General features: G+C 36.2%; 1 protein-coding gene across 11 annotated transcripts in view; it reads right to left on the reverse strand.

The window, feature by feature from the left end:
* Nucleotides 1-14,644, reverse strand: part of LOC126974053 (spectrin beta chain) — a 223,927-nt gene that overhangs the window by 97,532 nt on the left and 111,751 nt on the right. For 3 of the 11 annotated variants that reach the window (XM_050821426.1, XM_050821427.1, XM_050821428.1), the window contains exons 32-37: nucleotides 12,345-12,489; nucleotides 9,256-9,387; nucleotides 7,729-7,872; nucleotides 6,524-6,617; nucleotides 5,908-6,087; nucleotides 5,269-5,491 (exon numbers count right to left, since the gene is read on the reverse strand). In XM_050821426.1, coding sequence (XP_050677383.1) covers nucleotides 5,284-5,491; nucleotides 5,908-6,087; nucleotides 6,524-6,617; nucleotides 7,729-7,872; nucleotides 9,256-9,387; nucleotides 12,345-12,489 — 903 coding nt within the window. In that variant the 3' untranslated portion in view covers nucleotides 5,269-5,283. Of the gene's footprint in view, nucleotides 1-1,428; nucleotides 2,555-5,268; nucleotides 5,492-5,907; nucleotides 6,088-6,523; nucleotides 6,618-7,728; nucleotides 7,873-9,255; nucleotides 9,388-11,103; nucleotides 11,167-12,344; nucleotides 12,490-13,087; nucleotides 13,946-14,644 lie in introns of those variants that run through there. The other 8 variants (XR_007731471.1, XM_050821429.1, XM_050821433.1 and 5 more) reach the window with 8 other exon arrangements.

Here is a 14,644-nt window from a genome sequence, read left to right on the forward strand (position 1 = left end):
CTACGCCACAGCTGAATATCTAAGTGATCGAACAGCCTGAGACTAGATTATGATTATTTTATAGCAATAGCAAGGATTAACACTATTGTATATTTTATTAAAAAGAGCGCAAAATAAGAATGCTGGGAGAGTTTCTTGCGCCGCTTCTTCTCTCTCTGGGTGCCTTTGTTTCCGAAGCGGTAGTAGTATATAGTATATAAGAACTGACATCAAAAAGAATTCTAAAGGAATCAATTTTGAGAAACTACAGCCTTTTAAATTGCTTTTGTTTATTGCATACCTACCATGGATAATTTCGATACAGAAAGGTTTATTATCGAAATTCAAAGTAGACCATCAATTTAGCATTATTTCTCGTCAGATTATTATTGAAAATAAAACGCTAATGCTAAATGAGGATGAACCAAACACTCTTTCTTTTTTCTCTTAAACTTTATTTCCTACTTACATACAGCAGTAGTGCTATCTCTTGGTACATTTTGATACCGTCTCAGTGTGGTGTGGCGACTCTGGTGTTTGTATGGTGTCTAGTTTGGTAGCTTACGCACAAAACGACGCAACCAGTCGTGCCACTAATACATGAAGCTGAACTGTTGCCCAATGTGTCACACGACATTTGTGACACATTCCCGTGGCCCGTGGACTAAGATGCTAGCTCCCACAACAAGAGCACGCGCGTGCCGCTTCAAACATTGGGATATTTCTTTTGAGTTATTCTTCTTTAGGTGCGTTATGAAAAAATGATTAGATTAAAATTTTAAGATGCGCGCGTATCACTGCAACACAAAAGTAACAGGTTGAAGTTGGTTCCTAAAATTTTCTGACGTTTGTCATTCGTTATTTTTTTTGGTTTCTTCATCGATTATTAGGACAGGCAAAGGGTTCAAGCCCATACAGCCGAATTCATTATTTAATAATTTATTGTCAAAGCCATCTTTTCAAGATTTTTAACGTAGAATAGCACGAGGAATAAATCATTTTTGCTTCGTTAGGCCAAAGAAGAACTTCTTGCGTGCAAACATAAGTACACACACACTTTTTTTTTGTTATGTTTTTACTGAAAGCACGCAGTATGTACGCAGCACTCACAAACTCCCCGTGCGACTATTCAATTAGCACGTAACGTATCCAAGTCTTAATTTAATAAAGTAGTAAAAGTAGTACCTATCCTATTCTTAAATGTGTTGTTGTTGAATAGCTCAATCAGCGGAACAGCTACCATCAATTGATACCCAGAAATAGCTGAAACAAAATAAAAACAGACATGTTTGCCGTGTCTAAGCCATCTAACTCTCCTTAATGTAAAACTTGTCACAATATATTATAATATCATAAGATTGGCTACAAATGATATCTTATTATTTTCACCACAATAAAACTTATAGGTACTTATATTGTGCCGGTATATCAATAAGAAAAACACAAAAATATTTGAAAACATCATTTATTATATTATTATATCCTCAAAAAAGTAAAATTTAAAAATAAAATATTTAAACATAGGTAATGGCGGAGTGTACATTGCGTGACGTAAGCTGGCGCACACACACACGCGTTTATTCTATACAATAGTCATACTTAGAACGAACTAAAAATGTGAGGTCGTAATATATATAAGTGACAGTACGTATTAGAAAATATAACAATTTGTGAAATTAATAATGGCAGTTAAATAATACGTAGAAGCACTAAGGCGAAGCGTACTTACAAGTACATAATATAAGTTGATACCCCGGCGTCGTCCACAAGACCTAACTCTAATCGAATTACAATACTCTATTATGAAATTGATATAAATTTATAAGTGAAATACCAACAGTGACCGGCGCCGGACTATCCTAAGAAGACACTTTATTATTTCAAATTAAACCTAACGCCTTTACGCGGCTTAATATTAAATAATTGTTGTTTGATCGAACATCAAACGGTCAAATAATTAAAATATTCACTGGGGTACGATTACTGTTAAATGCTCAAGCATTCCATTCTAATGAAATGCAGAAATCAATAGTGTCAACAGATATAATTAAAATTGTTCATTTATCGATAAAACATTCAGCATTAAATTTAATCGAACGACAAACATTTCTAGTTAGTTAGTTCAAAAGTATATTCTATCCGTAATATATAGATATACATATAAATAAATTTAAATATATTTCTCATCTGAATAAACAGTCGTCTACGAATAAATAGCGTCGCATTTAGGAATATCTAAAATTTTGTCAAATATTAAAATTCACAACAATTATTAAGGGGTGGGTTCATACATCAGCTATAACCGTACAATAAATATCAAACGAAGGCGAATCCAAACACTCGAACATAACAGTCTTAAACAATGCTGTATTTGTACGCAAACGTTAATGAGTAAATGTAGACGGGGCCCGCTGTTGTTCCTCACGGGAGAAGCTTGCTGCAGCAAGCGCGGAGAGAAATGTCGTCGTCCCGGGTTGCGTACACGTCGTGCGTGCGGGCGGACACACCGCACACGACGCACTCAGTACGGGGGACGAGTGGTGTGTGTGGCTAGCCCCGCTACTGCGCTGTTTAGCTGTCGAAAATCACACACTATTAAATATTTCGCACATAAATTCAAAATAGATTTAAATGGGGCCTATCATAACCGTAAAAGAGAGGAAATGGCAGATAAAAGAGATGAGATAGAAAATGCGCATAGTTTTCAATATATGGTAAGATTAATCATTTTATATAAAATTATATTTATTGAAAAGATTTAGTAAAATCCATTACATTACATCACATTACATTACTTAATTTTCACTTCAAATATTGCATTACTAGTAAAAAGGTAAAAAAAAGTCTATTTTGGAGTTTTTTTTTCTATCAAAGTATATTATTTATGTTAATTATTAATTTAAATTGTAATCAAGAATGAAATATCTAAAAACCAGACATCAGGAAATGGAGAATAGAGAAAAAAAAAATAAAGCACTATTTTGTAGGTAGTTCTCATATTTGACATGCTGTGTCATCCGGCCTTTGTGGCGCCAATATGTTATATCATGGCAAAAAGCTGTCCAACCCATTATTTCTTGTTTTAAACACTGACAAAACACCGCGATTAGGTCCTCATATTAGAGCTGGACTGTCCCGTAACTATTGGGTAAACTCGAAACATTTAAGAATAAGCCCTGTGAAACAAAATCATTACCTTCACTATCCCAATACATGTATTATTATAACAAACTTATTCAAGTGACGGCCATGCACGCACTGACTACAATAAAACAAGCATTTAATAGTTATCATTTCACTTTTTGGTTGATAATTTTTCAGAACGTAAGTGTTTTGTAAGTGTTGGTACACATTTAAATTAAAAATACATGCAAAATTATTCATGCATTCTAAACAATAACACCTACCATAAGGGTATAGTCTTTTTTTAAATAAATATTATGTATAACAAAAGCGTGCATGCTCTGTGTAGTGGTTAGTAATCACATAGACAACTTGTGTTGTGGTGACTGTTGTGTGTAGTGAAAATTGTATGAATCATTCATTTTCTTTTTAAATTGTTACATTGAGAATACTTTTTGATGACAATTAAATCACCACCACCATCGTAAACAAATGTTTCCTTTAAAGCGGTGGAACGGCTCAAATAACTAGTCCATTATACTTTTTTTTTTTTTCATTTAAATAGTCATTAAATCATAATCTAGTCCCTAATAATAATAACATTATTCACGTTCCAATTTAAGTTAACGCAATATATGAAAGTAACGGAAAGCTATGCGCACGGGCATTTATGACTTGTACTTTAAATCATTCACAAGGGAAAATTTGTAGTGTCGACAATTAACTATATAATTACAATTAATTAAATACAGTCTGTATAAATTTTTAAAGAGATAAAGTACTCACTAACCGATCGAATAGTAAAACTGGTAAAAAGTGTAGCCGATCTTATAACAAGTATACGAGTCGGTCTGCGATATGCGGAGCAGAAGCAGCTCGTACCAACGTACTGTCGTAAATAGGTAACTTCAAGAGTGCGCTATGAATTCTCTTTAATTTGCACTTTGAAATGTCCAACGGAGACACTGTCAAGATCGACACCGATCGGCGCAAACCGTTGGAAACCGTGCGTGATGATTCGTAGAGGGGCCGTGGAAGACCATCGTAATATTCACAAATTTCAACCAATTCTTTGCATCTACGCCGTAGTCTCACTGGCATTAGCTTTTTAATGAGAATTGCTCAAGGATTTTTCCTCAAATGTTAAAATTAATTCACATAAGAGTGCCACTCGCATGTCTAGGAAACCTCTGCTTTATATCCCTTACCACCATATGCATTATCGATCAAACAGTTTTATTTAGAAGCTCTAATTTATGCAATATTTTGTACAATAGTGACAACATTGAAATTGATTTATTTGATGGTACACATAAAATGCACTAAGTATGCACTTCGTAAATATTATTAATATAATTTTTACGAAGTGAAATTATAACGCTAGATTTGAACTTATTTTTATTAAACTTGTAAAACTTTAAAAAAATTGTTTAAATATAATTTAATTTTATATACACTGGACTGCAAATAAACCGGGCCATCAATTAACTTGGATCTCTGATTATATTTTCTTTCGTGTTTGTTGCTTGATTGCGATGTGAGTTGTCGGCATTTAATAATAAATTTATAGTGATTATGTTCATCATGAAACGTAGTTTTTGTGTTTCAACTTTGAAAGTTGTAAGTTTTATAATTTTTGAGAAAGTCAAATCAGAGGTCCAAGGTAGCGAATGGCGGTGGCCCGCGTTTTTTGCTGTCCAGTTTAGTAAGAAATATTTATTTTCATACGTGGTAGCTTTTAATGGGCATTATGTTTATTCACATGTTGTAACTGTTTTGTGTTTGTAGCTATAATTTTATTTTTATTTTATGAAAATAAGGGACGAGACGAGCAGGACGTTCAGCTGATGGTAATTGATACGCCTTACCCATTACAATGCAGTGCCATTACTCAGGATTCTTGAAAAACCCAAAAATTAATAGCAATACAATTGCGTTCGTCACCTTCAGACTAAAGATGTTAAGTCTCATTTGCCCAGTAATTTCACTAGCTACGGCATCCTTCAGAACGAAAAACACAATAATGTTTACATGTAAAAAGACGCCGTTGTGGTACTCATAATCTAGCCGGCTTCCCGTGCAAAGGAGCCTCCCACTGTAAGCTTACTTAATAAAATAGAATATTTTTGCCGGGCGTGTGATAGGTGTGTAGAGAGTATGTTAGTGCGGAGTACGGACATGCTAAGGCGAGAACAAATAGGAGAGCGTGCGCACTGACTTCTTCTTGAGCGTGAAGAAGGAGCGCCGCTTGGGCTCATGCGGCGCGGGCGCGGGCAGCGTGTGAGAGCGCGGCGCGGGCGCGGCCGTGCGGGCGCGGAGAGACTCCACCCACCACGACATCTCCGCCTCCTCGGGCGCCTGCAGCAGGAACTCGGCGCCGCTGGACAGCCTGCAAGGACCGCACCGGGTAAGAACAGGTAACCAAACTAGTGACGCGTTACGGATGTGTCTATATTCACGGTAATAAATTATAAAAGAACACACTTGGACGTAATTCCAGAAAAACAATTCCAAACCACAATTATGTCGCAATTGAGTTAAGAACACAAAACTGGTCACGTGATTTATATTAACGGACTGACAATAAATGGCAGCCCTACTGTCACACTTTAAAAGATATCCTGACTTAGACAACCGGTAAAAATAGGCCAGGTTTAATACTTTAGTGTGCGTGACAAGCTAGGCTTACACTCGCGATTTGTGTGACACTTCATGCATTGCTCAAAATAGAGGTTAAGTAACTTACTTAATTTTTTTTCACAGCTGTCACAGTCAATCTAGACGTATTAATGATCGGAGCCATACCTAAGTCGGAAAACGTGCTTCTTCTTAGTGTAGTTGGTGGCCTGCTCCACGACTGCTCCGTTGAGGTCCAAGGGCGCTTCGCCCCGCCAGTGTTGGTCAGGCGCAGACTTGTAAGCCTTCGCATCCTTGTAGAAGGACATGCGCCCGTCCTTCGCTACTACGAACACCTTGTCCCATGATCTGAAATTATTTTAAGTCTCCCATTAACAAAACAAGTAAATTTTTCTACTTACTACGTTTTAGTTCCTACATCTACACAAAAATGTCATTTATGTCCCGAATAATTGTAATTGTTTATATACTTTATGTATTCAATCTTAAAGCGCTAACTATTGTTAGCGCTTTATATTCAATGTTATCACAAATACCTATCATTTGTTGCTTATTCAGAATTATTAACTGAAAATCTAGTGCTAAATGTGGACATGCGTTCGTGATATAGTGGTGGACACTATATCACGAACGCATTAAAATCAGTACATAATAATCATTTCTGCTGCGAGTTGGGCCAGGGACGGAACTTTAAAGTATCTGTTTGGAACGGAGATAACTATGACGTCACAGAGATGGCAAACTGTCCCTCAACACCCGGGTATTATAAGAAAAAATATTAAACCTGTTGGAGGCACGCTTGGCTGCAGATTCCCACTCATGTTTCCGCACCAACATTCCCTCCACACCTTCATCCTCGCTGCCCGGACTAGCGCCCTCTGTACGTGATATTATGTTACACACATTGCATATCAAATTATGAAAATATACAAATACTTAAAAAGTGTCAAAAAAAAATAATCATCATAATGTATTGACTAAATCTTTTCAGCTCTTTAAATACTTATTTAATTTTACTATAATAAATATTTAAAGACGTACTACATTAAGACTATATTTATCACAGTGTGGTTTGATACCTAACTAGGGTTGTATCGCAATGAAAGCCAGGTTTCTAGTAGATATTATGTTTATTGCACACAGAACAGGTGGTTCGCGTGACAAGCGCTAACGACACACACAGCACACAAACACAAAGCCTAAGGTGCGTCTACACCAGCTGCACGTTATGACGGCCCTTTTGACAAGTTTTTATGTCAGTAATCAGTTAAATATCGGAAAAATACTGTCAAATACAGCAATGTGTAGATTCATTGTATTAATATTTAGGAAACTTCATGAGCGGATAAGCGAAGGGCCAACATAAGGTTACGCTAGTTTTGGCTAGACAAGGCGACAACGAGTGGTACACGCCGAATACGAGAACGAGTACACCGCGAGTGGGTATGCTCCGTTATATGTATGGCTCTTTTGATGTGCTCGGAGTACACCCGCGAACATAGCTCAGAGATGCTCGTGTTCGCCTCATCTGGTCTAGACGCACCTTTACATTTTAAAATGCGTTAAGTGGTACGGGACATATGTGGACGGATTTCTTCTGAATCTATGTTTACTTCAATATCAAAGTTATTATATACAAAAGGTTTTACAAGGTGTGTTTTAAACTTTCCTGGCTTGAATTCATAAATTATATATACTATATTATACTTTTTAGTTCGATACTCATTTGTTAAGTCCTACTAGAAAACATTATAAGAGCAATTTATATTAGTCTTAAAGCTATAGGACTATAAATTTGTCTTTTTAATCCTTTAATAAACAAAAGTGAATTAAAAAAGAGATATTCTATAGAAAATGAATTAATTCTTCGATTGAATTGATTTTTCTTATAATCTTATAATTAGTAATTAATAATCTTATAATTTTTGAATTGAAACAGACTGTATAATGACAACAATTCGTCCACGTGATATCCCCCACCACGAATACCTTCGTCGTCGCTGTGATGAGTTCCGCTGAGCAGCTTCTTCGCAGTGCGCCATCGGAAACTGCGGAACGGTGACTTGCTCCTCGACCGCGACTTCACCTTACCGGAGCTGGACGGTGTCGCGGGACTCGAGCTCGTGCCGGCCACTGCATGTTCAGGGGAGATCCAGCATGGACGGGCCGGTCATGGGGACACATGGGGAATGGGGAGGGGGAAAACAAAAAACAAAATTCAAAGCAACATAAACACAACTGCGTCGCAGCAATTACAGAAGCAAGCATGCTATCATAGTTTAAAAAAAAAAACAATAACCTTCACCAGAAAACACAAACTATTTGAGAAAGCATGCATCAGTCTTAAAGCTGTATTAAATATCGTCGAGCAGTTACTTGTCAATTTTTACTTGACCACATGAACACTCAAATTGAATATTCAAATAATAAATATATTGCCGTGCCATTTTTTATTAACGATATTAAAGATTCTTTAACAAAATATGTAAAATTATTAAACTCAGAACATTATATTTACGTCTAGATAGACTATGGCAGCTGTGAAAACGTCAAAATAAAATGGGTTTAGATTTAACCTCTATTTTAAGCAATGCACATACACAAACAGAAAGTGTCATACACTAAGCGAGTAAGACTTAGCCTGTCACACACACTAAATTATTAAACCTGGCCTGTTTTTATCGGTTGTCTAACAGCAAGGGACTCTATCTAGACGTAAAAATTATATAAGTTATTAATAATGAATTGATCCAGTAAAAATCAACTACAGATTATGCTAAAATATTATAGTTAATAAGGACTGTGCGTGTTTATATCAAGGGGGTTTGGAACAGCAAAATATACAGTGTTTACCATGTACTACAAAAACGTATCCATTCGTTCACTATTATAAACACACACAATCAAATCTACTTCTATTGTTAAATGGCAATCGGCACCTGGGAATGTGTTGTCCTAATTGATAGTCACTACATTATTTTTGTATAAAATAAAAACTACTTTTATACTATAAAATAAAACACGCAAAAACTATTTAACCTCGAGAGGTCGCGATGGATGCAACTGTTCGGTGCGAACTTTTTGTATTTTTTCTTTCCGAATTCCATCACTTTTAACAATTTTTTTTTTAATTTTTTTGGTTAAAATTAAATATATGGACGACCAAGATTTAATATACAATTACTGATTTGACAGTCATAATAGGTTATGATGGTATATGAACATCATAGAAAATGAATTAGGCGATATATTGCAGAAATCGATAATTATCCAAATTTTTGAGTTATCCTTGAGTGTTAATTGAGCCAAAGTCGACATCTCCTGAGGATGCCTCGTGTAGAGCCGAAACACGTGTCGAATTGATTAATGACAAATAATTGTTAAATCAAAAACTTGGATGAAGATCATTGTTACAAAAGTACGTAACATACGGTCACATGTACGTACGAGTGACTGCCACATAGGACAGCGCTTTCATTCTCAAGTGCCAAAAGTAGCCGCAACTGTCATACTCACTGGATGCACGTGCAGGTTTAGCGGGCGTCTGTTTCGACGTCGAAGGACTTGTCGGCGGCGGAGTATCGGGAACGATCCGGGTATTGTCCGAGGGAGCGGGTTCAGGAGGCGGGGCGGACTTGCTACTCGCCTCTACATGCGTACACACTACGTGCTCATTAATCTACGTACTACGTGCATACTACATGCCGGCTGGTACGCATGCATGTTACTATACTACTTAACTAATAAATTACTACACAGGCACGGATTGTGTTACGTTAATTTAGTACCTACTACCAATACATTATTTTAATAACATCTATACGGGACACCCTCAAGTTCTATATATGTTGACTATTTGAACATGTGAGCACCAAAATATAAAACAATTAAAGTCGAATTAAGTTTGATGTGCTATAAATTGTTACTTAAATAAATTGCAATAATTGATATGTATATAGGCATTAATTAAAAATTATATAAAATATCGAGCCTGTTATGATTAAAATCTGTTTACACCTTTTTTCTAACAACTTAAAACTCACTACAAATATTCAATATGAAACTAAATTGGATTTAATAATATAATGATTCAAGCTAAAATTTTGTTGGTGGTGAAAAAAGCAATGTTACATAAAGCAATGAATACGTTTATTATTGTTACAAATTAATCTATAATAAACTAATCAACACAGTAATAGAAAGCAAAAAAAGGCCGTGCATATATAATAGAATAGCTACAAGAAAGGCAATAATATATAATATTAGAATACCTACCTTAGAGACAACTTCGAGTGATATACACAGCACAGGTTTAGCTTAAATATGTAGAGCACGTGGAAAGGACAAGGACAGATGTAGTATCAAACCATCACCGTGATTAGAGTGAAATGATCAACAATATAATAGACAGAGATGTAGTTATAATATGCGAGATGATTGCAAAACTATGTTCGGTTAGGTTAGTGAGTTAAGTTAAAAATAATCATACGAATAAATTATGTAAGCTCCATCGGCGTTCTATAATTTTTGTTTAATCGGTAATTAATTCAAGTATTGATTGCTTGTAGATATATTGTACAAATTTATGGTTGGACATAACATCCGATGGAACCTTCATTGATAACTACTTGAATATGACTACTAATGAAAATATTTGTAAATGTGAATCACGAAAAGAAAAGTGCGAGTGATAACAGAATATTCATCAAACTAATTCAGTGTACTAATTTTAACACAACTTATGAAAGAAAAACTGATGTAAGGAAGGTGCTCCCCGCATTGACCCACAACTACAACCTAACCCAACTAAAAAATAAAAGACTATATGTTGCCCCTTTGATATCACTACACGAGCGCTAAACCCGTCCAAATAAACTACGTTGTAAGCTCATGCCTTTCATTATATACTATGCGTCTAAATCGTTAGCAGAAAAGTTATTAGCCAATTCGGGCACAATGACAGGTGTGTCAAAAATTCAAGATGGCGGCGTAAATTAACTAATATCAACAAAATTTTCATTGTTGCAAATGCAAGACGGAAGTAATTTATGAATTAGAAAAGGTATAATTATTATAATTAATACTTTATATACAATTATTTTATATTTCCTTGAGTAAATAAATATAATTAAGATATATTGCGTGAAAATCGTTACGTACATTTGGAAGAAAGTAGGTAATTGACACTGACATATTTTTTTTTTTTAGAAAATTCATGGTACCCGGATATTTAAAAGAACTTCTATTACACTTAATTGTGTATTGCCGATCACACAATCTAGATCCGTATATAAGGAAAGGCGCATGCGTACAGTCACCCCGTGTGCGTCACGGCGCTAGGTCGTCGTGTAAGCGCTCAATTACCTGGCTGGGAATGCGGTCGCTCTTGGCCCTTCTCAGCCGCTTTAGTGGATGTTCTCCTTACGACTATGCGTGCGCATGTGTGGACAACACGTATTTAAGTATGGGCCCATATATTTTGATCGCTCAACTCGACAAACGAAATAATATTTTTCTTTATTAATGACTATTAAAAAAAGTTATGTATAAAAATACTATTTCGTTTGAATTTCGAGCATAAGCAATCAATTATAAGACACGTAAAGCGGCAAGCGATGCCCACGTGGGCGTAATCGCAGTGCAAAACGGTCTTTCAACAAAATTATACCCTGTCATGTTCGCAGTTAATGTTATTGGGGTTGTTTCAAGCATTCACCATTCGTTCGGTGAAAGTTAGTAGAAAATTGCAATCTTTTAAGACTTATGTGCTCTGGGAGAGTAGACATGCGTGCAATGCGATCCGCAGCTTGACGTGAAGTTGTGTTTTCCAGAATTATGTATAAATAATTTGTTTCTTCTGTGTAGAACTTTAAGCTTATATTGCCAACAGGCATAAATCAATTATAAAATTATAGCACTATAGAATACTAGGTTAGTCAGTATTCTAATCAGGATTATATTTTGTAATTACCGATGGCTATTTTAACAGCATAAACTTATAATAATTTACATAATACCTCGATTTATATGTCATCGTAATATATCTTATTATTACCGAACTAAAAAATAGCGAACGGTAAAGCTGTACAATATTTCTTTATGAATATTTTAAGAAATACACACACTGGAAGCATGTCGGTAGAAGTAGAATAGGTCTCAGTAAAATACAATATTACTCTGTTTATTATTATTTTAGCTTTTCTTCGAGCTCTTTTTTAAAACAATATTACAGACGTACCTTAAATTTACTCAGTACGTTCCAATACCACCGGCTCGAAGGACCAAAATATGGTCTACCAGACTAAATACTACTTCATTAAATATTGATTCACGAGCAATATGAATCTATATCTTGTACCGCTCGATGTACATGGAGGGGAAAGGCATTATAGGAAGCTTAGATGTCAGCCATGTCATGGCAAGTCTCAACAAATAGCGAACAATACTGCCCGGATTTTTTTCGTTATAGACATATGAATAAAGTAATTGTTCTCAATTCTTATACCCAGTAGCATATTGTATTACTAGCATGGCTTCAACTTGCATCGATATGCCTTCAGTGTGGGCGAAGAATCTGTTCCGTATAAAGTCGCGTGCACACTAACCAGGTTGCGGCGGCTCGGGCGAGGCGGCGCGGTCGACGGCGTCCTGTGCGGCCGCCGCCGCTGCCTCAGCCTCCTCCCGCTCGCGGCGCTCACGTTCCGCAGCCTCGGCCGCTTCTTGACGACGCTTCATCTCCTTGACTTCGAACTGAAACGAAATAATTGTTAATAGAGGCTTTGATGGATTTAACACATAACATTTCGCTCGATAGTTTTTGCCTCATTTTTTATATTTCGTGAGAGCTCAGTACGTATCTGACGACCTTTAGACCTAGTTTACCTTGCTTTCTTTCACTACGAGATTGTAATGACCAAGCTTATAATGGTACATCTTTTATATAAGAGTGGGCAAACGGGCAAGAGGGTCACGTGATAATTGGTGAGGCATCTGCCCATGGACATCCGAACACCAGGTGAAAGAGATGCTTTGCCGGCCTTTAAGCTAGGAGTATAAAAAATTAAAGACTCTAGAAGGTCCCTAAGTCGTACCGGTTCGGGAAAACAGCAGCCGGTCGGTTTGATTCCACAAAGTGGCTGTGCGAGGCAAGAAATTTCTCGCAAATCGCGCGGTTTTGGTTCTCTTTCACGTGACGACGGAACTGAACGTTGCTCGATATATCGACGCCGAGTATGCCGATACATTACATGACTTACTTTATTAAGATTACATATTTATTGGTTTAGTCACAAAAAGTCAGATTAAGCTATCTTATCAAAAATATTATTATTGTTAGACTTCAACATTTAATAGACTTTCAAGATTAGATAGATCTTTCAAGAAAGTTTTCTTTTAAGCGTGAAAAATTATACAGCATAAGCCTACATGCAGTACCAATCAACAAACTTACACCATCCAAATAATTATAGTACCATGCACCTTCGGGATAGAGGAGGCTGCGAGTTTGAATCAGCAATAGGAGGGATGGAGTAAGGGGAATAGTTTTCACCTCCTTCCCCAGATCATTTATCGCTCCACCACTACTCGTTAAGCCGGGTAAGGATAGCACAGCAACATCACCCTTATTATCACTATCGTAAGATTTTCTTCTCAGAGATAACCTTCGTAAGGCATTTTTTATATTACTAGTTATCGAGGACGTGCTTCTTCGCTTCAACAGCGATACGTTTGGGAAGACGTTAAGGTAAGCCAGTCTCTCCCACAGAATAAAGTCTATACATACTAAGCATTCATTTGTTTCTCGATCATTCGTTGTGAATTCAAAGAAAACTGAGCTATATATGTCTGGGGATTGAGGTGTTTTTAGCGGTGATAAGGGAGGAGTGGTCTCTGATTTGGTTTCCGATATGGTCGACAAGCTGTTTCTGACCGTGCTCCACAAATATGAATCATTTTTATTGTGATTATTTTTTGTGTTCCTTATATTCATTTGGCGAGATTTACTGACTTCGGGCAGTTTGTAGTTGCCAGATTTCACAATAATTTCATGAACTACTTCGCCTATGGGTTGTTCATAATTAGGAATAATCAGGTTGGGTGGTTTTTTGATGTTTACAGCGGATTGTGGGATAAATGTGAACATGGATTCATCGACGCCATTCCAGGGTGGTGGTTTCGGCCAGAGTTTCGCTGCATTCAGTTCGAGCTAATGATGATTAAGAGGAAGTTAATGAAAATTGCGATCTAATCTCCGCGGGTTGTTATAGGGACAGGCCACAGTCTTTGTGTTGACAGATCCGAAACAAACAATTTAAAAAACACCAATAAACAGCAAAGTTTGCATGCTACCGATTGCGTGCTGACGTCACGCAATCGGTTATATTTTGACAAGGTCCTGTCCCTACTCCAACACGCGGATGTTATAACATAAAAGTGCAGAAATGATCTCGTGAGAAATCTGAGCCTCTTTATTTTGGCAAGTTTTATTAAAAAAAACGGCACATCATTTAACAAACAAATATTTACTAAAAGTTTATGTGACACTAACTAAATCATCGCAATTATTTTCACACAATATTTTAATATTTGAAGACCAATTACTATTCGGCTGGGGAATGATTTTATTTACCAAATCGGCTCAGATTTTTTACGGAAGAAAAAAAAATATCAAGATTCGCGTACCATAATTTCCGACAGTGGGTGAACTTTTCAATCTACATCTACTTTTTATTCAATAACAAAATAATGTTTAAAATTTAAAAAAAAAATAGTGATATCTTAGAACTCGAAAACAAAGCGTTTAAATAGATAAATAAATCAAAAATGATGGTTGACGTGAAAAAAACGCAACAAAATTAATAGTTTAAGTTAAATAACACTTTTCAACTTGAGGCACACTTACCAA

Source organism: Leptidea sinapis, chromosome 31 (genome assembly GCF_905404315.1).
Source record: "Leptidea sinapis chromosome 31, ilLepSina1.1, whole genome shotgun sequence".
NCBI lineage: Eukaryota > Metazoa > Arthropoda > Insecta > Lepidoptera > Pieridae > Leptidea > Leptidea sinapis.